We start from the raw sequence: 26,839 nt of genomic DNA on the forward strand, positions 1-26,839 counted from the left end.
GTAGCGCAAGAAAGCTGGCGCACCTTTGAGTTTTTACTTGTTTTTACTGCAGGGATCCATGATGCGGCCGGATGATCGATTTTCAGGTCTTTGACATTTTTTCAAAGTCCCAACGGTAGTCGGCCATAGTGGGGGCAAGAGAGCGACAGGAAGGCAGGCTGAGGGGCTGAATCGGACCGGGACTCTGCCGCTGTCACTCAGCGGTGGTGACGTCACAGCACGTGTGCGAAACCATGCTCTCTCCCCTCTGTTAAAGGGGAGAGAATCCGGCATTTTAAATCTTTGGCCACTGGGCCACCAGGGAGGGTTTCGGCCGGGCCAAGATGGGGTGCCAGGCTGCCCGTTGGTGGCCCAGCCGATCGGGAAGTAGGCCGGCAAAAATAAATACATGGCAGTCATGGCAGTGTGCCCTCCCCTGGAAGGGCCGCCGTGCTGCCGGACCGCACTCACTGGGGATAAGGTGCACCGACACAGAAAGCTGTCCTGGGTACCACGCAGCGGGGCATCGATTTTTTGACCTGAATTTCGGTCGGTGCATTTTTCAGGCGAGGGAGAACGGTGGTGCGCATCCTGATGATGCGTTTGCAGTGGTCATCAGCATCGGGCGGTATCGGGTCCAGGCCAGAAAAAACCCCGCTCTGAATTTGGGTCGGGGCGGCCAGTTGACCACAAAGCAGCGGCCACGGGATTCGGACGCATGGCCGCCGCAAATGGGCAGTAACAGGTCTTTCTGAGACCCTGAATTTCGGCCCCATGGTGTATGATCATTTTGAGAAGGCGTTCTTACAGCAAACCTGTTAACAAAATTCAGGCGTATGTTATAACTGAAAATGTAGCAGCATGGATAAAAAGTTGGTTGATGGACAACAAATACAAGGTACGTTTAATAATGAGTGCTGCTCAGGTTGGAGAAGGGTTCCCAGTTTGTACCCCAGAGGTCAGTGTTGGATCCACTTTGTTCTCCATGTACATAGATAATTTGGGCATTGGGAGCACAATTTTGAATATTGCCAACAACAAAAAAGTAAGTGGGTTGGAGGACTATAAAAGACATCAATAAGACATAGGTAATTTAACAGGATATTCGGCTGCTAATGCAATTTAATATGGAGAAGTGTGAGGTCATATATTTTGGGAGGAAAAACTATGAATGGGAGTTTACAGTCAATGGAAAGAGGTCGTAGGGTCTGAACGAATAGGGAGAGCTAGGGTTTCCAATGCAAAATTGTCTCAGAAAGTGCAAGTGCGAGCAGATGAAGCCATCAAAAGGTCTGTAGCATTTTGGGTTCCATAAATAGGGGCATAGGGCACACGAGTAAAGGAGCAATGATGAATTTGTACAAAGCAATGTTTACGCTACTGTTAAAGTACTATGGGCTCAATTTTCCTCAGTGATTTGCGCTGTTTTTTTGGAGCAGGCTGCTCTTTTTGGCCTAAGTTGAAAAATCACAGTTTCCCCAATCAATTTGCACCAGTGTAACTCAGTTAGGTACGATTTTTTTAAGTCAGTTTTTTTTTCAGCCAAAGGGCCGTAACCAGCCACCTGCACCACTTCTGGCAATTTAGGGAAGTTTGGCCAGCTGAGAGTTACTCCAGTTCTGATTAGGCCAGTGTATGTGACCTCTCCAGAAAAACCTTCCCTAGAGTTCAGGAAATCGGCGCAGCAAATGCCCGGATACAGTGAAAGAATTGAAATACACATAGCAGCAACTTACCTCCAACCCCACCCGAAGGCTGTCTGGTCGCATTCTCAGTCCCCGGTTCACACACACAGTCCCGAGAGAGAGAGAGAGAGAGAGATGTGTTGGGAGTTAGCTGTATGGTTCACTTTGCAGTCTCAGCTCGCATTGTGTCCCTGGTTACCATGGCAGCCTGATCTTTTTGGCGCAGATCAAGGCTCCACCCCCAAAACTAAAGGTCGGGTTAGGCCACGCCAAAATGAAGAAATCGAATGGGGAAACTTGGAACATTTTTTTTTTGCCATACTTAGGCCCCAAAAAATCGGGCGTAACTCTTCAACTATGCCAAAAAAATGCTTTGGGGAAAATTGAGCCCTATATGCTGTTATGGGGATGCCTTTATAGAAAGAGCATTAACACCATTACGTACAGTGTAGATCCAGCAGGAAAAGGAAACTATAATTATAAGAAGAGACTTGAGGTACTGGGACTATTTCCCAGTGGAGCAGAGCAGAGCGGAAGAAGGAAAGAAAGAAAGACTTAGGACATCTCAAAGCACTTTACAATCAATGAAGTACTTTGAGTGTCGTCACTGTTGTAATGTGGGAAGATTTAAAAGAGGCATTTAAAAGGCTTTGACAGGGTGAATTGGGAAAGAATAATTCCTCTGGTTGGAGAGTCAGTGGTAAAGGGTCATCAATTTTAAATTGTCACTCTAAGAATGAGGAGAGAGGTTAGGACAAATGAGAAATGTCTTTGCTCAAAGATTCATTGGAGCATTGCCACAGGGTGTGCTTGAAACTGAGGCCGTTGCATTGTTTACAGGAAAAGTGGATAAAGGTTTGAAGTGTTACACGATACAGGCCTATGGGGAGAAAGCAGGGCAGTGGGATTAGTTTTGGATTGCTCTAGCGAAGAACTGGCACACGCACAAAAGGATGAATGGCCTCCTATCCTGTAAGTTTCTATGGCTATCAAGTTCGTTTAATTCCCGAATATGATTATGACAAAAGCAGGTTTTTTTTTAAATCCTTGGTCAAATCGTAACATTTCTGTACTTTTATGTACAACTTTAACTACACAGGGCAAATATGATTTTAGAAATAACCAGAGTTAAGATGACAGATGCCCTTTCTGACTAAACTACAGATGGAAACTGTGAAAGCAGGCATAGAAACATAGAAAATAGGTGCAGGAGTAGGCCCTTCGAGCCTGCACCACCATTCAATAAGATTATGGCTGATCATTCCCTCAGTATCCCTATCCTGTTTTCTCTCCATACCCCTTGATCCCCTTAGCCGTATGGGCCATATCTAACTCCCTCTTGAATATATCCAATGGACTGGCATCAACAACTCTCTGTGGCAGGGAATTCCACAGGTTAATAACTCTCTGAGTGAAGAAGTTTCTCCTCATCTTAGTCCTAAATGGCCTACCCCTTATCCTAAGACTGTGTCCCCCAGTTCTGGACTTCCCCAACATCAAGAACATTCTAACCACATCTAACCTGTCCCGTCCCGTCAGAACCTTATATGTTTCTATGAGATCCCCTCTCATCCTTCTAAACTCCAATGTATAAAGGCCCAGTTGTTCCAGTCTCTCCTCATATGTCAGTCCTGCCATCCCAGGAATTAGTCAAGTGAACCTTCGCTGCACTCCCTCAATAGCAAGAAGGTCCTTCCTCAGATTAGGAGACCAAAACTGAACACAATATTCTAGGTGAGACCTCACCAAGGCCCTGTACAACTGCAGTAAGACCTCCCTGCTCCTTTCTCAAATCCCCTAGCTATGAAGGCCAATATACCATTTGCAGGTTCTCTGATCTGTACGAACCAGGATGAGAAAGCTTTACTCTAGATGCTAATATAACCATCGGATCAATAGATATGTGAAGCCTGGATGGAGTATCAATCAAGCGATTCTATTTACAGGAAGCTTCATTGTGTCTTTGGACTCGTTTGATTCACAATTTTTTATTTAGAGACCCATTGACCTTGAGTATATGTTGGGGTATTTTGTGCCCATTGAGGTTTTACAGTGCCACTTCCACTGCCGGGCGTATTTAAATGAGACCGTAATGACCCATGGCATCATAAGTAAAGCTTCCTGTCATTATTGCCTCAGCGATGAAAAATGCCAGAACAGAACAAGCATTGCTCAATGAGGGCAAATGTTTAAGTAAAGGCCTAAAGCAGGATCGGCAGTCAGTAGAGGGAAGATGAATTAACCGATAAGGGGAGCGGGCAGGGAAGTGGAGCTGAGTCCATGATCGAATCAGCCATGATCGTATTGAATGGCGGAGCAGGCTCGAGGGGCCATATGGCCTACTCCTGCTTCTATTTCTTATGAATTCGCTAGGTCTGCCTTGCTAATTTTGTGCAAAACCTTTCTTTCCTTCTTCCCCATGGTTGCTTCCCCCTTGAAGGTGCTGCAGGAGCAGTCCCATCCCGCCCTGTCCCCATGTTGAGTTCCCAAGTGCAAGTGGGAATAGTGGCAGGAGCCTGTCGAAATATTTAAATGAGGCTACTGACAGAAACTTGTCCTGGGTGAGCACCAGACCTGTCGGGTAGGGGTGCATGTCCCGCCCCCACATCTCCACTGGTGCGTTCTTTGGGGAGAAATATATCAGGCATAGCATCATTTTAAATCAAGTGTATGTGGGAGTGTTTCACTTTTATTATCTTTCGTCCCCTATTTTTCTCCTTTCCTCTCCTGAAGGCACCAACTCTAGCTGGGGTACAATCCAATGGGAATCAACCACAATACACAATCTCATGGAAGTCACATTATATTATGCATGTGTAGGCCTAGATAGTACATGTCAAACTGTTGAACCATGAAGGGCATCACAGCAAACGTATTCCTGCCCCCACTTCTGTGCATATTCCTGAAGGGATCACTGGACAATAATGAGAGATGGAGCCCTCATCCAGGGGCACTGAGGCAAGTAGTTTAACCAAGTCATTAAACGCTGACTTTTAAATGAGTGCTTTAGGCCCGATATTAGAACAGTATATGCCTTTACCCATTGGGTAATGTGAAAGTCACCAATGTTAATTTATATAAAATTAGAATAGGACGTTGTGATTCTTGGACAACAATATAATTGTGTAGTTAAGACGTGATCTTGCAAACTGTGATCGTGAAGCTTGGGCAGTTTAGCCATCATCTGGTCCCCAAGGTGAAATCATTGCCTGTGAATCACTGCCATATGAATTTTAGCAGCTATCATAAGACCATAAGGAATAGGAGCAGGAGTAGGCCATTTGGCTCCTCAAGCCTGCTCCGCCATTCAATAAGATCATGGCTGATCTGATCCTGGCCTCCACTCCACTTCCCTGTCCGCTCCCCATAACCCTTGACTCCTGTGGCATTGCTCACCATTTTAGAACAACATGGATGTTATCAGGAAAGTGTGATGGTAAAAGTGTTTACAGGAAGTGCACACTACCAGCAATACTTTTCATAGATTATACAACACACTCCATAGGGACAGATTATTTTACTTTTGCGCTTTTTTGTTTGCGTTTGATGACATTGGCACTGTAAGATGAAATATCTACAGCATAATTACTGCAAGACCATAAATCAATATGTGTATTATATAATGAGGTTTTGTCTATATTACAGCTTTATTCTAATACAATTTTTTGATACCTGTAATTTTCTTGTTTATATTTGTTAGTAATCTTGGCTGCACTTAGGTTAATTTCTATGTGGTTACATTATATTCTACTTGGCTTAAAAACACAGTACAGACTGATGAAGTGAGAAGCTTATAATGGAACAGGTCCTGTCATGTTGTACTGTGTACACCTTTCAGGTATTATGTCACAAATGGTAGTAACAGTTGAGCTCCCTTATTATACTACCTCAACGTACTACCACATGCTAGCAAGCTTACTGTAAAACAGCAAACATATAATAATGATTACCTGAGAATGATTTAAGGATGTAACCTGATCTGAGTTCAGATAATCACAAGCTGTTTGCGCTTAAGTTCATGCAGTTCATGATGTCAGCTGAGCTCTTCGAGCAAATAACATTATGGCCTCCCAGGTATATCGGTTGAACTTCACGAGCAAAGGAGAAAGTGCAAACAACATTTGCAAAGTGGAGAAAATGTAAAATCATTTGTTCTAAATGCCTGTACTTCAAAAGATTGAACAAAATGTAGACAGTGAAAGGAATTTGGCGTTTTGAGCGTGTTTTTTTTTGCTGTATATTCTGCTTTGTGTTACAGCTGAAAACCAATGGTATGTTGCTTCTCGCTGGCATTCCATCAAACGTTTCTTCACTTCGCACGCAATTTGTTACAATACAATTTTGATTACTCCTGTGAAAAATATTAAGTATGTAATACCCTTTTGTAAACTACTTTCACTGAGTTTTTAAATGACAGCTCATTTTTCACAGATGTTGAAGCTTGTCGTCATTTTGCAATCTCATAATTAATTTGATGGATTTTTTTTTAAAAGTCCGGTTGTTTTGAGCCAGAAGTTAGAGAACAAAGAATTGTAACTTTAGCCTTTGTTTTTTGCTTACTGGGGGTATATGCTTTGCCTTAATTTTGTTTTGTATAAATGTGGCATCCAGGAAAGCAATAATGAAACACAAACCTACCTGGTGTTGTCTTTCTGTGGCGCTGCATGGATCAGTTCACAGTCTGAAGCCGTTCCTAAACTGCAGAGCTCTTGGACCGGCCTCCTGATACTATGTGCACCAGAGAGAAAGAAGAGAGAGAGAGAGGAGTGCCTCAGTTGTCGTTCTGTACTCTGTCTGGAAGGATTAACAACTTTGATTAACTCATGCCTGGCGGATGAGATTTTCATGAAAAGGAGGTGTATTTTGCCCATATGGATGTGATATCCCACTGTTCAGTAACAAATGCTAGATGGTTAAGTGACGTAATCCAGGAGGCATGGTTTTGGGCAGTGAAGCCTGGGCTGAAGAAGCAATTTACAGAGATAAGAAATCACTTCCTTGCATTTAGGTTTTTTTGTTCACTGTGCCATCTTCAAAGTACATAAAGCTCTTAGAGCATAAACACTCATTATAATGGAGCAGACACTCATATTGTAGGCAATTCAGGCTGAGAGTTTCTCAGAATGCTTTGAACTCCATGTCTGCTGACATCCTACCCTGTGTTTGAAATGCCTGCGTAATTACCGTGTTTATGGAAGTTGCAGGAAGCCAAATACACTACAACCAACTCCAGGACTAGAATTCTGGAAAAAGGGCTTCAATGCAACACATTGCAATGTTTCCTGTTGTCCCAATGCAATTCAAAACAAGACAGATAGATTCTGAGGCTTCCTGTGGTTAAGTAGTTCTCCCCTTAATGACTCGAATTATAAATCTACTCAAACAAATTGTGTTGTGACCCAATAATTTGTGCTTACCTTTTGCATAGTAGCAGGACCCACTTGCCTTATATAATTCCAGCACAATATTACAGGAGTAGTGGCCTGTTGTTACTGATATAGGATGTGGGTAGGAACTTTATGTTGTGTTCCTCAGTATTTACCTCTTTGCCTCATCATCCCTTCCCAATTAATGTCTTTATGGTGTAGAGTCATCCATTTTGAATCAGCCATTTCAGATCAGCCTTATTGATCTTATTGAATGGCGGAGCAGGCTCGAGGGGCCAAATGGCCTACTCCTGCTTCTATTTCTTATGTTCTTGAAGTTAATAGATAACACTGTATACTTGTGGTGTTTCAGAAACAGTATTTACAATCTGCTAAATACTGTAAACAAAACATTGGTATTATTCTAACAAAGTGTTCCAAGCTTAAGTGCCAGTTACAATTTGAATATTAATTCTGTACAAAAGCTTTATAAAAATCATCTGAAAACAAATATTTCTTAAACATAAATAATGTACAAATGTGCAATTAGTGCTGACTATTGGACTGGTACAGCGTGCCATCAGAAAGATTATTGAAAAACAAATTGAGCTCAGATGTGCCAAATGCGAGTGCTTTAATGATGTCGGGCTATTCAATGAAGTTTGCAGTCTCTCTGCACTCGAACAGTTTGATATTGGCCTTGAGCAGAAAGTTCTTCCTGAACTTTGGAATGAAAACAAGGAAGCAAACCTTACAGCCGATCGCACCAGGTGGAAATGATAAGCAAGCAATGAAACAAGCTAAGTTTAGTTGAAGAATTTCCCATATTATATAATATTCTTTCACTAGGCTGAGCTTCAATACCTTATATTTAGCAGCTGGGGTGGAAGATGCTGCCAGATTTGTGTTTAATAACTCTTTGTATATGAGTAATGGGATCATTCCATAGGAGAAAAATCTGGAGGTCTACCGTCATATTCATCATTTTTATATATGATTGCTTTAAGTACAGTGTAAGAGGATCATTTACATATGTATTTGGAGTTAATAACATAAATGTCATTTTCAACTGTATGTGTGCATTCTTAAGCTTTATTCCCAATGCTTTACATTAAATATTTCTGATATTGTATAATATGCTGTAATAATTCACACTAGCGCACTCAATTTTGGATTTATCAAGATTTATAAGTAATATGAATCATTGAATATATAATGTGAATTAATTGGACTTCTGTTTAAAATGATCAAAATGCTCTTTTTTAAAAAAGAAATGCACACAATGACCTTTTTGGTTCCTGTTGTTAGTATTCACTGGGGCAAAAAGAGGCCCACACAGTCTCCCTGTATATTCACCTAAAGACTTGTTAGTTTTGCGTGCACGTGTGATGGGTTTGAGCCACATTACACTCCGCCATCCTATTGAGTTCACATGCTGTTTATTTTCAGGCTGACACGTATGAATGGTAATGAATGTGTTCTTTCCCAGCTTCCGTCTGTCCCCCACACAGTGAGCGACAATCGCTGAATTATGTTCTCACTTACCAAAATCCGGAATGGATTGAACTGGGCTAGATTTTCGGTTGTCGGCGAAAATGGTAGTTTAACGCCAAAATTACCGTTTTCGCTGCGCTACCGTTTTTAGGCCTAAATTTCGGCCTTTGCGTCATCAGTAAAGTTGACGTTGCACGAGGATTCGCGGCGCAAACCGTGAGTTTCGGCAACTTTAGTCCGAGGCTGGTAGCGCTGCGAGAGTGGCCTAGGGAGGGGGAAAATAATTGCAAATAACATTCACAAAACATTCACAAAACCCTTACCTATTAAATCGCTGAGAAAGAATTAAAAAATATAAACCTTAACTTACTTTTTTGCAGGTCTTCATACTTACCACTGCTGGCAGGGCTGCCCTGCAGGTTTGACCCTGTCGGTATTCTGGGCGTGGCGGAGAGTGACGATGGTAATGCAATCCGCGGCGTTGCACATCGTTTCATGCCGGCGTTTCACGTCAGCGCTCCTCTCATGGAAGCACCGCCGCAAAAAGGTGCCTGAAGATCCCATCAACCGGGTTTTTGCCGCAGAGGGTCAAATCTCAGCTGCAAAGTCGGCGAAAATCTAGCCCTGTGACTCCATTTGTAACCATGTATGGTTAGGAACTAGACTATCTCTTTCACTTCCTATTAGTGCATCGTAGAGGTCTATTAATAACATCTGTAATGGGGAAAGTAATTTGCTCCTCAATGTTTGAATGCAACATAGCAAAAATAGAATCCACATGAGATCTTTTCAAAACATATATAAGACTAGAAATTGCTGCTAACAATAAAAGAAAGAAAGACTTGCATTTATATAACATCTTTCACGATCTCAGGACGTCCTAAAGTGCTTTACTTGCCTGTGAAGTGCTTTTGAAGTATAGTCACTGTTGAAATGTGGGGAAACATGGCAGCCAATTTATACACAGCAAGCTCCCACAACAGCAATGAAATAGATGACCAGATCATTTATTTTAAGTGTCAGTTGAGGGATATATGTTGAGCAGGACACCAGAGAGAAGTCCCCTACTCTTATTTGAATAGTGGCATGGGATCTTTTATGTCCATCTGATATGGCCAATCATTACAACCCTTACAACCCCACTTGAGTAAAGAAAGAAAGACTTGCATATACGCCTTACATGACCTCAAGATGTCACAAAATCGTTCACGGATGTGGGTGTCGCTGGCAACGCCAGCATTTATTACCCAATTCTAATTGCCCTTGAATGACTTGCTAGGCCATTTCAGACGGCAGTTAAGAGTCAACACATTGCTGTGGGTCTGGAGTCACCTATAGGCCAGAGCGGGTAAGGATGGATAGTGAACCAGATGGGTTTTTCCAACAATCGGGTAGTTTCATGGTCACCATTACTAATATTAGCAAGGTGATGAATAGAATCCGCTTCACAAATTACATTTTACCATCTGCAGCATAATTGGTTGTTTTCATATTTCCCGTACACTGTAAACAATTGTAGCTGCGTACTGACACAGTGATAACATTCAGTACCTAAATCAGTAAAAGCACGCAGATGGAAAAGTAGATATTTTTCAAAAATTAACTGATCAGTGCAACTGCTGCCCTTTCCAGTTGTTGAATATGACCTATTTTATGAATGCAGAGAACGCTGTTTGCAAGTTATTAGCTGAGCAAAGAATATGCTGCATTATCCACTGAGTACAGAAGAACTAATAATATATAAATGAGCCGAATTGCAGTCAGATGATTGAGATCCTCCTTACTTGCAGGTTAACTGCAACATCCCACTGTAAACTGTGACTTTTGTGTGTTATTCACAACTTGTCTTTTAAAAGGGGGAACAAAATCCTCCTAATTTATAAGATTCAGCCCTTAAAAAAAAATCATTGACTATTTAGACAGGAACCCATTTACTGGTAAGGTTAGTTCCCGAGAAAAAGGGCTAAGTGATGGACAATGGCACAGGGAATGATTAGAAACAAGTATTCGAGAGGATGACAAAGATCATGTCATCAGGAAAGTACTCAAGAACAAATTGTTGAATAAGTTAATGAGTGGGGCAGTATGAAGATTAAAGAGTTCTAAGATCTCTGTGTACCTCCAATTCTGGCCTCCTATGCATCCCTCACTTCCTTCACCTCACCATTGGTGACCGTGTCATCAGCTGTCCAGGCCCAAAGCTCGTAGACGTTCACTGCAGATCAGCAACAGCACACTCGCTTCTGAGTCAGAAAATTGTGGGTTCAAACCCCACTCCAGAGACTTGAGCACAAAATGTAGGCCCAAAGCTCTGGAAGTCTCTCCCTAAACCTCTCCATTGTTCTCTCTCTCTTTTTCTTTAAGACCCTCCTTAAAACCTACCTCCATCACCTGTCATAATGTTTCCTTCTTTGAAAGAAGAAAGACTTGAATTTATATAGCACCTTTCATGACCACCAGATGTCCCAGAGCACTTTACAGCCAATGAAATACTTTTGAAGTGTAGTCACTGTTGTAATGTGGGAAACACGGCAGAAAAGTTTGCGCTTAGCAAACTCTCACAAATAGTAATGTGAGAATGACCAGATAATCTTCTTTTGTTATGTTGATTGACACAAAGTAAATTTTTGTCTGCTTACGCTCCTGTGAAGCGCCTTGTGACATTACACTACGTTAAAGGTGATATATAAATGCAAGTTGTTGTCATTGATTAAGATGTATTTTGAGTGCAGGGGCTGCTTTGTCCTGGATTGTGCCAAGCTTCTTCAGTGTTGTTGGAGCTGCACTCATCCAGGCAAGTGGAGAGAATTCCATCACACTCCTGACTTGTGTCTTATAGGTTGTAGAAAGCCTTTTGGGGAGTCAGGAGGTGAGATACTCATCACAGAATACCCAGCCATTGACCTGCTCTTGTAGCCACAGTATTTATGTGGCTGGTCCAGTTATGTTTCTGGTCAATGGTGATCTCCAGGATGTTGATGGTGGCGGATTCAATGATGGCACCTCCCAAACCCATGACATCTAGAAAGACAAGGGCAGCACCACCTGTGGAATCATCAGCAAACATTCCTCCTTCTGACCTTATGATGGAGGAAAGGTCATTAATGAAGCAGCTGAAGATGTCCTGGTGCTGAGATGATTGGCCTCTAACAACCATCTTCCTTTGTGCTAGCTGTAACTCCACCCAGTGAACAGTTTCCCCGATCCCCATTGACTTCAGTTTCTTGATGCCACACTCGGTCAAAGGCTGCCTTGATGTCAATGGCAGTCACTCTCGCCTGACCTCTGGAATTCAGCTCTTTTGTCCCTGTTTGGACCAAGGCTGTAATAAGGTTTGAAGCTGACTGGTCCTGGCACAACCCAAACTGATCAGTGAGCAGGTTATTGGTAAGTACCACTTGATAGCACTGTTGACGACACCTCCCATCACTTTGCTGATGATTGAGAGTAGATTGATGAGGCGGTAATTGGCTGGATTGGATTTGTCCTGCTTTTTGTGGACAGGACGTACCTGGGTAGTTTTCCACATAGTCGAATAGATGCCAGTGTTGTAGCTGTACTGGAATAGCTTGGCTAGAGGCATGGCTAGTTCTGGAGCACAAGTCTTTAGCACTACAGACGGAATGTTGTCGAGGCCCATAGCCTTTGCTATATCCAGTGCGCTCAGCTGTTTCTTGATATTATGTGGAGTGAATCAAATTGCCTGAAGACTGGATGTGTGATTTTGGGGACCTCAGGAGGAGGCCGAGATGGATCATCCACTCGGCACTTCTGGCTGAAGATGGTTGCGAATGCTTCAGCCTTTTACACTCACATGCTCAGCCACATTGTAGTGCACAGTGAGCAGGTCTTCTATTTTGAAACTTGTGTGCACGAACTTGATATAAAAAGCTGTAACATACCATCAGCAGACATTTATCTATCACTCCTTTCCAAATACTTGGTAGCTTCATTACAGAGACGTGTAAAACAAAATACCTTGTTAACTTTTCTAACCTGTATGCCGTGGATTTTTGTTTTCTTGCAATTAGTGAGACACAAAATCTGAAGAAATGTGTTGCTCCGGGTTGTTAGAATGTAACTTCTGTGCTTTGTTCCTAGTGTTCTGTGACCTGTGGCAAGGGAAGCAAGCACCGGGATATCTCCTGTGTTGACACGGAGCAGATAGCTGTGGATAACAAGTACTGCGATCATTTAAAGAAACCTCGAATATATAAACCGTGCCGGGCTGGCCGATGCCCAGGCTGGAAAACCACTCGATGGAAGGAGGTATGATCCAATGTTGTTCTGCACCTTCCTTTATTCCCTCTCTGGTGAAAAATGATTGCAGTCATTTCTTTTAAATTTTGACATGAGCCTGCATCTGAATTTCCTAATTGCTGTAGAGAAAAGTGGTTCACAATTATACACAATTTTTTTCAAGATGTATAATTTTATTGAGTATTACAATTTGGTAATGACTTCCTTTGAAATGAATCCACTGATATAGTTCACTATTTTCCCTCTGCCTCCATTCCTTCAACCAGTAATGTACAACAAACTTGGCTATAGACTTCTCCGGAACCACTGTCAGTGCTTCTCTACATTGCCTGAAAGGTGTTGAACTTTGAATAAATCTTCCGCTGAATTTACTAGTTTACTTTAATCAACTCTTTCCCTCTCCAGAGACGGCTCACTCCCTCAAGTCACGTGGCCAGATTTGGCAAAATTATTTAATTGGAGGGTAACCAAATTCAATTCAATCTGAACCTGGCTACCAATGGGGCAGTTTAGTTCTCAACTGTTACATTACCTGTATCTAAATATGTTCCTAGAACTCAAATACTTTCAATCCTCAAACTCTTAATGACCTACTTTAAAAAAAGAAAAGAAAGACTTGGATTTATATAGCGCCTTTCACGACGTGAAAGCGCTTTACAGCCAATGAAGTACTTTTGGAGTGTAGTCACTGTTGTAATGTGGGAAATACGGCAGCCAACTTGCGCACAGCAAACTCCCATAAATAGCAATATGATAATGACCAGATAATCTGTTTTTGTTATGTTGATTGAGATCACAAGATCCATTGATATCAGTCCCAAAATTACCCTTTACTAGTCTAAATCTGTGCCCCTTTGTCCCACTCCGACAGTTCAATGAAAAATATTTTTCCATATTGTTTGCTATCTGATATACCCCTAAATGATCACCTCTCCAATTCCTCCTTTCCAGGCCGAAGAGCCCAGGTTTCTCCAGCCATTCTTCATAATTCGTACCCTTTACATTCAGGATCAGCCTCTTGGCTTTTCTCTGCATTGCTTCTAATGCGTGTGTCACGTTGACCAGAACCGACAAGAAAACTTACGATGTGGTCTGACTAGAGCACTATATCGTTTGGTCACAACTTCCTCTGACTTGTATTCTTTTTTGGCCAAGTAGTTTAACATTGAGTAAACTAGGCCTATATTCTCTAGAGTTTAGAAGCATGAGAGGCGATCTCATTGAAACAAACAACATTCTTACAGGGCTTGACAGGGTAGATGCAGGGAGGATGTTTCCTGTAGCTGAGGAGTCCAGAACCAGGGGTCACAGTCTCAGAATAAGGGGTCAGCCATTTAGGACTGAGAAGAGGAGAAACTTCTTCACTCAGAGGGTGGTGAATCTTTGGAATTCTCTACCCCAGAGGGCTGTGGAGGCTCAATCTTTGAGTATATTCAAGACAGAGAGCGATAGATTTTTGAATATTAAGGGAATCGAGGGATATGGGGACAGCGCAGGAAAGTGGAGTTGAGGTAGAAGATCAGCCATGATCTTATTGAATGGTGGAGCGGGCTCAAGGGGCCGAAGGCCTACTCCTGCTCCTAATTCTTATGTTCTTATGCTCGATTAGCTTTTTCGGCATTGGTTGGATCTGTTGAGTGTCGGGTTCAGTAACTTAGCTATTTCAACACCAATCAGGAAGTGCGTATGTCATCCATTTTTCCTCCCAATCTAAAGTATTTACATTTAGCTGCATTAAATTTCATAGGGCATTGTTTGACCAACTCCCATATTTTGTTAAAATAAGTGTGTCATTTTTATATTGCCTCCTTTTGATTCCACTGCCTCTCCTAGTTAGTTATCGTCGACAAATTTGATCAGTTTTCATTGAGTTTCTGAACTCAAATCATTGATGTAAATTAGAAAAGGTAGTGGTCCTGACACCAATCCCTGGGACACTCCACTCAATACTCCCCACTGACACGACTCTGCTAATGTGGACTCGTTTTCTACTCTTTAGCCTGTTTTTTATCCATTGCCAAGGTTTTACCCTGAATGCCCACAGCTTTGAGCTTAAGTAGTAGCCTTTCATGTAGAACTTTATCAAAAGCCCTTTTGGAAGCCTTAAGAACACAACTTTGTAAGGTTGGCCATCATCCACTTGGGTTGTCACTTCCTCAAACAAATCAAGGCCAGTCAGCACCTTTCCCTTCTAAAGCTGTGGTAACTGCTGTTTACCAGGTTTTTATTGCACAGATAACCCTCAAATTTGCTCCTGATAATCAATTCCCTTATTTTGCATGGGATTCAAGTAAGGCTAATGGATTTGTCGTTGCCTGTATCTGCTTTGTCACCCTTTTTGAATATGAACACCACATTAGCCTGTTTCCAATCTAATGGTATCTCCCCAGTGTCCTGTGACTCCTTCATAATGCCTCACAAATTTCCTCTCTAGTCTCCCTCAGCACTCTGGGATAAATGCCACTTAGCCCTTGGTTTCCTAGCACTGTTGCTTATCAATTCTTTAATGTCACCAAGCTCTGAAATTAAGTTGCTGTTTTCGTGAGATATAAAAAATCTGACCTAAGGAGAAAGGAAGAATATAAGCCTGATCTGCCGTGATCATATTGGTTGATAAGAGTAGCATTAATCCTTGTTGCAAAGCTTATAAAAAAACAAAACAAATAAGTTCAATACAAACCCCTGAAGAACAGCAATCAAATGCATTCAAAAGCCTCCAAGAATCTGGATTATAAACATCAGTGTTAAATGATTGCTGTCTTCAGCAGCAGTATCTTCCTGTTTTGCATAACTATCCGTCTCCTCATCAATATTGCTCACAAGTACTATTTTTCCCTCCAGCGTAATATAAGGATCTGATTGCAACAAGCTCTCCTTTCTGTTTTCCCCTCCTGCTCCCAAGATGTTTCTTTTTAAGTAGATTTTAAACTAGATAAGTCTTACTAGAGGGATGGCAGGGCAGCTCAGTTCTGTGGAGTGCACATCCTGCGGCATGTGGGAAGTCCTGGATGCTTTGCGCGGCCTAGACAACCATGTGTGCAGGATCGGCCTTTTGGCTAAGATCATGCGTAACTGACCTGACAGGGGAGTAGCCACCATGACCTCCGGGTGGTTCTCCCTGGATCAGGAAGGTATATGCTTGCTTTTTTGGAAACAGGAGGTGGATGGGGTGGCTTGACCCATCCACCTCCACGGAGGTGTGTGGGGGACCTGACCCATCCACCTCCATGGCACGAACCTGGTATTGCAGTACTTCCAGGAACGGTGCAGTGGCTCTAGGCCTTTTGGCTAAGAGCATTGGCGTAGAGTGATCCTTGGTGTGTGCAAGGTGACCTCTGGCGTTTGTGATTTGACAAAGAATTGGAATGATTGGCTACGAATTTCAAAAAAAAAAAACATGTGTGCAGGAGGTGTCTCCAGCTTCAACTACTCGAGTTCCACGTTTCGGAGCTTGAGCGGTGGCTGGAGTTAATATGGTGCATGAATGAGGCTGAGAGCTATATGGATAGCACGTTATAGGAGGTTGTCACCCCGCAGCTTAAAAGTGTGCAGGCAGAGGGGAAGTGGGTGACCACCAGATGAAGTAAGAACGCTAGGCAGGTAGTGCAGGAAACCCCCCGTGAATCCATCTCGCTTTCAAACCGATATTCACTTCTGAGTATCGGTGAGGGCGATGGTGCAGCCATGGCCAATTCCAAGGCACCACGGGTGGCTCAGCTGCACATAGGGGAAGGACGTAGAATAAAAGAGCTCTAGTGATGGGGGATTCTACAGTTAGGGGAACAACAGGCATTTCTGCAGCCGTAGACATGATTCCAGAATGGTATGGTGCCTCGCTGGTACAGCTTCAAGGATGTCACAGAGCAGACGCAGGGCATTCTGGGGGGAGAGGGTAAACAGCTAGAGGTCGTAGTCCATATCAGGACCAACGACATAGGTAGAAAGAGGGATGAGGTCCTACAGGCAGAATTCAGGGAACTAGGAAGAAAATTAAAGGGTAGGACCTCAAAGATAGTAATCTCCGGGTTACTACCAATGCCATGTGCTAATAAGTACAAGAATGGAAGGATAGAGAGGACGAACACGTAGCTGGAAAATTGGTGTAGGAGGGAGGACTTTAAATTCTTGAGGTATTTGGACCTCTTCTGGGTGAGATGGGACCTGTACAAACCAGATGGGTTGCACTTCAACAGCGCCGGGACCAATATCCTCATGGGGAGTTATGATAGTGCTGTTGGGGAGAGTTTAAACTAGCTTGGCAGGGGGATGGGAACCTGAGAACAAATTCAATAGGGAAAGAAGTAAAGGAGAAATTGGATAGCAAGAATCTAGAAAGCGAATCTCTAAGACAAAGGAAACAGGGCTTAGTAAGTAGTAATCAAGGAGGTCTTCCTGTGCTAAATGGTATATACTTTAATTCAAGGAGTATAGCGAATAAGGCGGATGAGCTAAGAGCACAGGTAGACACTTGGGAGTATGACGTTATAGCCATTACAGAAACATGGCTGAAAGAGGGGCAGGTTTGGCAGATCAATATTCCTGGTTACAGCATTTTTAGACAAGACAGAGAGGGGCGTAAAAAGAGGGGGAGGTCGCGGTATTGATTAAAGAAACTATTACAGCAGTGAGGAGGGATGATATGTCAGAGGGATCATCAAATGAGGCCATATGGGTTGAATTGAAAAATAAAAAAGGGGCGATCACACTGCTGGGGATGTATTATAGAGGAGCAAATATGTAGGCAAATTGCTGTGAAGTCTAAAAACAATAGGGTAGTAATAGTAGGGGATTTCAACTATCCAAATATTGATTGGGACAAATTTAGTGTGAAGGATATAGAGAGTGCAGAATTTTAAAAATGCATTCAAGAGAGTTTTTTTAGTCAGTATGTAGCAAGCCCAACATGAGAGGGGGCAGTTTTGGATTTAGTTTTGTGGACTGAAGCTGGGCAGGTTGAAGGGGTATTAGTGGGAGAGCACTTGGATGCCAGTGACCATAATTCCATCAGTTTCAAGTTGGTTATGGATAAGGACAAGGATAGGCCTGGAATAAAAGTCCCAATTGGGGAAAAGCTAATTTTGCTAAGTTGAGGAGTGATTTGGCCAGAGTGGACAGGAAACAGCTACTTGTGGGTAAATCAGTGTCGGAACAGTGGGAGGCATTCAAGGAGGAGATCCGGAAAGCTCAGGCCAAACATATGCCCTTAAAGAAAAAGGGTGGGAATAACAATTCTAGAGCCCCTTGGATGTCTAGGAACTTACAGGGGAGGATAAAGAAAAATAGGGAAGCTTATGTCATATACCGACGGCTAAATACTATAGAATCTTTGGAGGAATATAGAAAGTTAAGAGGCAAAATTAAAAAGGATATTAGGAATGCTAAGAGAGAGCATGAAAAATTCTTAGCTAGTAAAATTAAGGAAAACTCAAAGATGTTCTATAAATATATTAAAAGTAAGAGGGTAACTAAAGAAAGTGTAGGGCACATTAGAGATCATGAGTGTAGAGGCGGAAGATGTTGGTAAGGTTCTTAATGAATACTTTGTATATGTTTTCACAAAGGAAAGGGCAATGCAGATACTGCTATCGAGGAGGAGTGTGATATTCTGGATGAATAAACATAGTGAGAGAGGAAGTATTAAGGGGTTTAGCAGCTTTAAAAGTAGGTAAGTCCCCAGGCCTGGATGAAATGCATCCCAGGCTGTTGAGCGATGTAAAAGAGGAAATAGCAGGGGCCTTGACTATCATTTTCAAGTCCTCTTTGGATTTGGGCATGGTGCCGGAGGATTGGAGGACTGCTAATGTGGTACCATTGTTTAAGAAGAGAGAAATGGATAGGCCAAATAATTACTGGCCTGTCAGCCTAACCTCAGTGGTGGGAAAATTATTGGAAAAAATCCTGAAAGACAAGATAAATCTACATTTGAAAAGGCAAGGATTAATTAGGGACAGTCAGCATGGATTTGTTAAGGGAAGATCGTCTTTGACTAACCTGATTGAATTTTTTGAGGAGGAAACCAGGAGGGTCGATGAGGGTAGTGCATACGATGTAGTGTATATGGGCTTTAGCAAAGCCTTTGATAAGGTCCCACATGGTAGACTGGTCACAAAGGTTAAAGCCCATGGGATCCAGGGCAAAGTGGCAAGTTGGATTCAAAATTGGCTTAGAGGTAGGAAGCAAAGGGTAATGGTTGATGGATATTTTTGTTGCTGGAAGGATGTTTCCAGTGGGGTTCCGCAGGGCTCAGTACTGGGTCCCTTGCTTTTTGTGATGTATATCAACGATTTAGATTTGAATATAAGGAGTATGATTAAGAAGTTTGCAGATTACACTAAAATTGGCTATGTGATTGATAATGAAGAGGAATGTCATGGGCTGCAGGAGGATATCAATCTACTGGCCAGGTGGGCAGAGCAGTGGCAAATGGAATTTAATTCAGAGAAGTGTGAGGTGATGCACTTTGGGAGGGCTAATAAGGAAAGGGTATACACATTAAGCGGTAGGCCACTTAATCGTGTAGATGAAAAAAGGGACCTTGGAGTGCTTGTCCACAGATCCCTGAAAGTAGCAGGCCAGGTGGATAAGGTGGTTAAGAAGGCATACGGAATGCTTGTCTTTATTGGCTGAGGCATAGAATACAAGAGTAGGGAGGTTATGCTTAAATTATATAATACTCTGGTTAGGTCACAGCTGGAGTACTGCGTGCAGTTCTGGTCGCCGTATTATAGGAAGAACGTGATTGCACTAGAGAGGGTGTAGAGGAGATTTACTAGGATGTTGCCTGGAATGGAGAATCTTAGCTATGAGGACAGATTGGACAGGCTGAGTTTGTTCTCATTGGAACAGAGGAGATTGAGAGGCGACCTCATTGAGGTGTACAAAATATTGAGAGGCCTGGATATAGTGGATAGCAAGGGCCTATTTCCATTGGTGGAGGTGTTTATTACTAGGGGATATAGTTTTAAGGTGGCTGGTGGAAGGTTCAGCGGGGATTTGAGGGGTGGCTTCTTCACGCAGAGGGTTGTGGGCATATGGAACTCACTGCTTGGAAGGGTGGTGGATGCAGAAACCCTCGCCACATTTAAAAGATGATTGGATGGGCACTTAAAGTGCCGTAACCTGCAGGATTACGGACCTGGAGCTGGTAATAGGGATTAGACTGGATAACCTCCTGTTGGCCAGTGCAGATATGATGGTAAGTACTGCAGGGAATCAAATTCAGCCAGGATGATTTCCTGGACTAGTTTCGATCGCCTGGATGGGTCGGAGAGGAATTTTCCCAGTTTTTTTTCCCCCAAATTGTTTTTTTATCTGTTTTTTGCCTCTCCCAGGAGATCACATGGCTCCGGATGGGGTGGAGTGTAGAATGTTTCAGTGCAAGGGGTGTTGCAGTTGTGTGGAGCGAACTAGTTGGGCTGGGTGCTCCTTACCTTTCTGTCATTGTTCATTGTTCATTGTTCATAGGTTTATATGTAACCTTCAGGGCTGCTGACCGAGGGCCGTGCGGCTCTTTGTGTCCGGACATAATGGGCCAAAATGACCTCCTTCTGCGCTGTAAATTTAAATGTTTCTATGTTTGCTGTATCTGTTTTCAGGAGGCATAGTTTGTTTCTACACTATCTTGCTCAATCACGTCAATTGGAGTCACCATAATGAACCAGATTTTCCTTGCAATAACAAAATTTGCAACATCAATTTAGCCATTTAGCAGTCATCATCTCACCATTGATAACTCCCTCCATATTTTCCTCCATTTCTAATTAGAATTCGCTGCAGTCAGCATGGTGGCAAATCAGAAATGGCACGGCCATTATCTCTCAGTGATTCAATGAATACATTTGATGCAAATATTTCACATTATCGAGGGCCAGAGATTACTATTAGAGACCAAAAAGGTAACTTTTATGTGGAGGCGGAAGACGTGGGTATGGTTCTGAATGAATAATTTGCGTCAGCCTTCACAAAGGAGAGGGACGATGCAGACATTGTAGTTGAGGAGGAGTGTGAAATATTAGATGAGATAAACACTAGTGAGAGAGGAAATATTATAGGGTTTATCATCTTTGAAAGTAGATAAATCGCCAGGCCTGGATGAAATGTATCCCAGGCTGTTAAGAGAAGCAAGGAAGGAAATAGCGGAGGCTCTGACCATCATTTTACAATACTCTCTGGCTACAGGTGTGGTGCCAGAGGACTAGAGGACTGCTAACGTTGTACCGTTGTTCAAAAAACGAGAAAGGGATAGGCCAGTCAGCCTAACCTTGGTGGTGGGCACATTATTGGAAAAAATTCTGAGGGACAGGATAAATCTTCATTTAGAAAGGCATGGATTAATCAAGGACAGTCAGCATGGATTTGTTAAGGGCTGGTCATGCCTGGTAACCCAATTAAATTTTTTAAGGAGGGTCGACAAGGGTAGCATGTATGATGTAATCTACATGGATTTTAGCAAAGCTTTTGACAAGGTCCCACATGGCAGATTGGTCAGAAAAGTAAAAGCCCATGGGATCCAAGGGAAAGTGGCAAGTTGGATCCAAAATTGCCTCAGTGGCAGGAAGCAAAGGGTAATGGTTGATGGGTGCTTTTGTGACTGGAAGGCTGTTTCCAGTGGGGTTCCGAAGATCAGTACTAGGTCCCTTGTTTTTTGTGGTACAGGTGTAGCGCCTGGAATCTGGAACGTTCCGGAATCCTGACCTCGGACCGATTGGTGACAGGGTCGTCCGGAATCCGTAAAATGTTCTGAAATCCAGACCCGCTGACCCTGCCGATCTCGAGGTCCCGCCGCTGCACGACCTCGGGTCTCGCCTCACCGCTGCTGCCGTTACGTCAGGGCCTCCTCACCGGCCCACCCGATCACCTTCACCACGGCGGGGCCCCGCCCGACCAGCTCCTCTTTGGCGGGGCCCTGCCCGAACAACTCCTTGGCTGCTGGGCCCCGCCCGCGACCTCATCAATGGGGCCGGCGGCCCAAACAGCTCCTCGGCGAGCAACCGTTGTCCCCTCCCCCCCCACCACCACTTTCTGACGTTCCGAAATCCGGAAATACCCGAACCTGGGCTCGGGTGTTTCTGGATTCATGACATCAGAAAGACGTTCCAAAGTCCGGAAAAACACGGAATCCAGAACGCCCTCGGTCCCGAGGGTTACAGATTTGGGATGCTGCACCTGTATACATCAATGATTTAGGTTTCAATTCATGAGGGCATGATTAAAAAGTTCAGAGATGATACAAAAATTGGCCGTGTGGTAGTGAGGTAGAAAGCTGTAAACTGCAGGAAGAATGGTCAGGTGGGCCGAAAAGTGTCAAATGGAATTCAATCCGGAGAAGTGTGAGGTATTGCATTTGGGGAGGGTTAACAAGGCAAGGGAATACACAATAGGGAAAAAATTGGTGATCGCCAGCAAAGCAGTCGGTATCACCGCCAACTGCCGTTAACGGCCCCCAAAATGGCCGCAGCGCTAACCGACCTAAATTGGTGTGGGGGGCATGGAAGTAGGTGGCACAGCGCTAATCCTAGGTGTAATGCTCTCCGGGACCCTTTGTAGTCCTGGTGTGACACTGACGCTTCCCCGAGCATCTGTGTGCGAGGCCGTGAAGCCCGCAATGCATTGTGGGCAGTGAGCAGCTCTGAAATTTAAAGGGGCACACTGAAGCAAGACAAATTAAAATGCACTCATTCAATACATTTTTCAGCCCTTTCTGTCTTTTTACAAATATTCAATATTTAAAAGAAGTTCCAAACGTGATTATTCAGCTCTGAAAGCTGAGTTACCTTCTTAAACTAAGCAAGTGGGAAAATTGCCTCAGCACTAATACAAATGTCTCAGATAGCCAGGGAAGGGGCACCCAGGGTCGTGCAACAGCGCTCCAGCTTTGTGCAGGGGGGTCAACACTGCAAGACTGGCCTTCTACCCACAAGGTCCAGGAGGCCCTCCAGGAGGAACAAGGTGGGAGTACATTACTAAGGCCGTCACTATTAGCAGTGTTGCCCCCATGACCTGGCTCCTGTGCCCAAAGAGGCTTCATGACCTCAGACCACTGGTCAAGATCAGTGAATGCATCTTAAAAAGCCATCACCTACCAACTGCACCACTAGCCTCACACACTGCTCAATGGACAACCCCGAATCACTCACCTATCGACAATCTGTACCGAACACGAGGCACATCTCCCATTCCTAGCCTCACCTCTCTCCCTTGGAGGAGATTGTGCAGGCCATTCTTGGCAGGGGCATGGTTGAGCCCTTGGCCAGCAGTGGGGCTTAAAGGATACAAGATGCAGGTATCCTCGTACGTTATCCCTCTTCTCATATGTACCAATGGTTTGCCGCCCTCCCGTCAGCACAACTCCACCTTTCATTTCACACACCTTCATTCCACACACCCAAGAAATGCCCAGCCAGTGGGTCAACAAGAAGAGGCAGCTGCCCAGCCAATGCGACCACAGGTGGACAATTCCATCCTGAATATCCCTGCTACAATTGTCTGGGATGCATCCTTCTGTCTGATTCCTCCTCTTCGGCTTCCTCCTCTTCTGCGTCTTCCTCTTCCCTCTGCAAGCAGATGCTGTAAGTGTGAAATGACAGCATAAGATGCTGCAAATACTCAGCTGGACAGGCAGCATGTCGACCCGAGATGTGAACTCCACAGATGTAGCGTGACCTGCTGAGTATTCGCAGCATGTTCTGTCTTCCCAAAAGCCTTCACTTATCATCCGAGCCCATGTAAGCGTCCAGCAGCAGTCTCAATACACTTAAAAAAAACTTTTCACATATAGTGCAGCAAGCCACCACTTCAATAAAATGCCCCCAAAACAAGGTCAAACCCTTCCATTCAAACTTGATTGATGTGTGTGTCCCTTTACCAGCTGCAGATATCGCCCCGACACGCTTAGGACCCAACGCTGAATTGAGCGCTAGGGTGAAGTTCGTGTAGGCGACGTTAAGTCGGCCTGCACATCACCACGCCACCACTTTTTTTTACAGGACGCTGCCGGTTATCTGCAGCACAAAGGGGCCCATGAATATGGCAGCTGGGCAGGGACCACCTTCAGCTGACGCAAGAGCGGCGGCTGCCATTTTTTTGAAAATCGTTGGTGCTAACTGTTATATATGTGGACTTGTATTTACTCTGTACAGCCACCAGAGGGTTCATCCTCTGGAGTCCCAAGAGATCCCATACTCCTTTGGGTGCACAGGTATTTAAAGAGGCCTCCCAGGCTGGAGAGGCATTCTGGAGACCTGCAATAAAAGACTACGGTCACACTTTACTTTGAGCTCACAGTGTTCAGTCTGACTCTTTCTCCATACACAACACTAACAGGTGGCGGTACATATATGAATTTCTTACCCAATGAATGGTAGGATGCTGAGAAGTGTAGAGCAACAGAGGGACCTTGGAGTGCATGTCCACGGATCCCTGAAGGTAGCAGGACCGGTAGATAAAGTGGTTAAGAAGGCATACGGGATTCTTGCCTTTACTAGCTGAGGCATAGAATATAAGGGCAGGGAGGTTATGCTGGAACTGTATAGATCCCTTCTTAGGCAGTCCCTCGGAGTTGAGGATGACTTGCTTCCACACTAAAAATGAGTTCTCAGGTGACTGATGAGTCCAATGCGGGACCTACAGGTGGGGCAGACAGTGGTTGAAGGAACGGGTGGCTGGGGGGGCCTGGGTTGCCGTGCGCTCCTTCCGCTATCTACGCTTGCTCCCGGCGAAGAGACTCAAGGTGATCGGTGCCTTCCTGGATGTTTTTTTTCCGCTTTGAGTGATCTTGGGCCAAGGATTCCCAGGTACCAGTAGGGATGTTGCACTTTATCAGGGAGGCTTTGAGGGTGTTCTCGAAACGTTTCCTCTGTCCACCTGGGGCTCGCTTGCCATGTCGAAGCTCTGAGTAGAGCGCTTGTTTTGGGAGTCTCGTGTCAAGCATGCGGACGATGTGGCCCGTCCAGCGGAGCTGGTTGAGCATGGTCAATGCTTCGATGCTTGGGGATGTTGGCCTGAGCGAGGGCACTGACGTTGGTGCATCTATCCTGCCAATGGATTTGCAGGATCTTGCGGAGGCAGTGCTGGTGGTACTTCTCCAATGCTTTGAGGTGTCTACTGTATATGGTCCATGTCCCTGAGCCATATAGGAGGGCGGGTATCACTACTGCTCTGTAGACCATGAGCTTGGTGCCGGGTTTGAGGTCCTGGTCTTCAAACACTCTCTTCCTCAGGTGACCGAAGGCTGCACTGGCGCACTGAAGGTGGTGTTGGAACTCGTCGTCGACATCTGCCCTTGTTGACAGTAGGCTCCTGAGGTATGGAAAATGGTCCATGTTGTCCAAGGCCACATCATGGATTTTGATAATCAGGGGGCAGTACTGTGTGGCGGGGGCAAGTTGGTAAAGGACCTTTGTCTTATGGATGTTTAGTGTAAGGCCCATGCTCTCGTATACTTCGGTGAAGGTGTTGACGATGGCTTGGATTTCGGCCTCCAATTGTGCGCAGACGCAAGCGTCGTCTGCGTACTGTAATTCACTTACAGAGAACGGGACAGCCTTGGATGATGCCTGGATGCGGCGGAGGTTGAACAGTTTCCCACTTGTTTTGTCGATTAGCTCCACTCCAGTGGGGAGCTTACTGAGGATGAGATGGAACATTGCAGCAAGGAAGATCGAGAAGAGCGTTGGCGTGATGACACAGCCCTGCTTGACCCCAGTCCGGACGTGAATTGGGTCTGTGATGGATCCGTTGGTCAGGATCACTGATTGCATGTCATCATGAAGCAGGCAAAGAATGGTGACAAACTTTTGAGAGAAGCCGAATTTGAGGAGGGTGCTCCATAATCCCTCACAGTTGACAGTGTCGAAGGCCTTTGTGAGATCAAAGAAGACCATGTACAGGGGTTGGTGATGTTCCCTGCATTTCTCTTGGATTTGGCACACGGTGAAGATCATGTCCATTGTGCCCCTTAGTGGGCGGAATCTGCATTGCAACTCTGGAAGGAGCTCTTCAGCTGTATAAAATACAAGCTAGAGTACTGCGTGCAGTTTTGGTCACCACATTACAGGAACGATGTGATTGCACTAGAGAGGGTACAGAGGAGATTTACGAAGATGTTGCCAGGACTAGAGAGGGTACCGAGAAGATTTACAAAGATGTTGCCAGGACTAGAGAGGGTACAGAGGGGATTTAAGAGGATGTTGCCTGGACTGGAGAATGTATTGGCTAATGTATTGTAATATTTGCCAGAATTACATTCTGCTTTCTCGATTGGATCTATTCCTTGTATTTTTAAAGGTTCAACCACAGCAGATTTTAATTTAATTTTTGTATTGAATTTTTCATTAATTTTCAATTAACCTGTACTAGGGCTGCTAAATACAACTGCCACCAATTTAACCACTGAGAAACTAATACTGAAAGTCATTTAATCCTTATATATTACAAAGATAATGTAAGCATTCACACATTTATAATAACCAAGTTTTGAGTCCATTTGGGTCTAGTTCACTTCCTGGTTGTGCTTTAAGCCCACTAAACTGTTCAAAGGGATTCCATTTCTGATCTAAAATTGCATACTTCCCCCAACCTCCGGTGAGCTGGCCTTTTCTAATTTAATTAAATCTAGCCACTGCTGTTTAAGAGGTGCTACTCGTGACCTTCATGCAATCATAATATGCCTTTCAGCCGTCAGAAGGGAGAGGCGTATCATGCATTTTATGATCTTTGAGGCTCCCAACTGGGAGGCTCCCCATAAGGGAAACACCAACCCAAAAGGCCTAGGTAGAAGAGGAAAAGGGGGCAGTTGAGTCTTGACTGGAGTTAATAAAATATCTACCACCTCATGCCAAGAGCAATTGAAGCATTCCCAGACCATATGCAGAATGGAGCGTGGGATACCTTGCAGTCGCATGAATTGTTACCGAGGAGCCAGCGTTGAATAAGTTAGCGATGAAAGGGGGTATACTTCAATTTTGGTGGGGTCGGAAACCTGGCAGTGTCGGATTGGCCACATGTAATGCCGCTTGCCCGATAATGGAAAGGAAAACTGGGTAGGGTGTATAATGG

General features: G+C 44.1%; 1 protein-coding gene across 3 annotated transcripts in view; it reads left to right on the forward strand.

Annotated features, from left to right (window-relative positions):
• Positions 1–26,839, forward strand: part of LOC139280864 (A disintegrin and metalloproteinase with thrombospondin motifs 20) — a 551,188-nt gene that overhangs the window by 439,153 nt on the left and 85,196 nt on the right. For all 3 annotated transcript variants that reach the window (XM_070900621.1, XM_070900622.1, XM_070900623.1), the window contains one exon: positions 12,626–12,793. In XM_070900621.1, the coding sequence (XP_070756722.1) occupies positions 12,626–12,793 (168 nt within the window). The remainder of the gene's footprint in view (positions 1–12,625; positions 12,794–26,839) is intronic.

The sequence above is a fragment of the Pristiophorus japonicus genome, chromosome 15 (assembly GCF_044704955.1).
Source record: "Pristiophorus japonicus isolate sPriJap1 chromosome 15, sPriJap1.hap1, whole genome shotgun sequence".
NCBI lineage: Eukaryota > Metazoa > Chordata > Chondrichthyes > Pristiophoridae > Pristiophorus > Pristiophorus japonicus.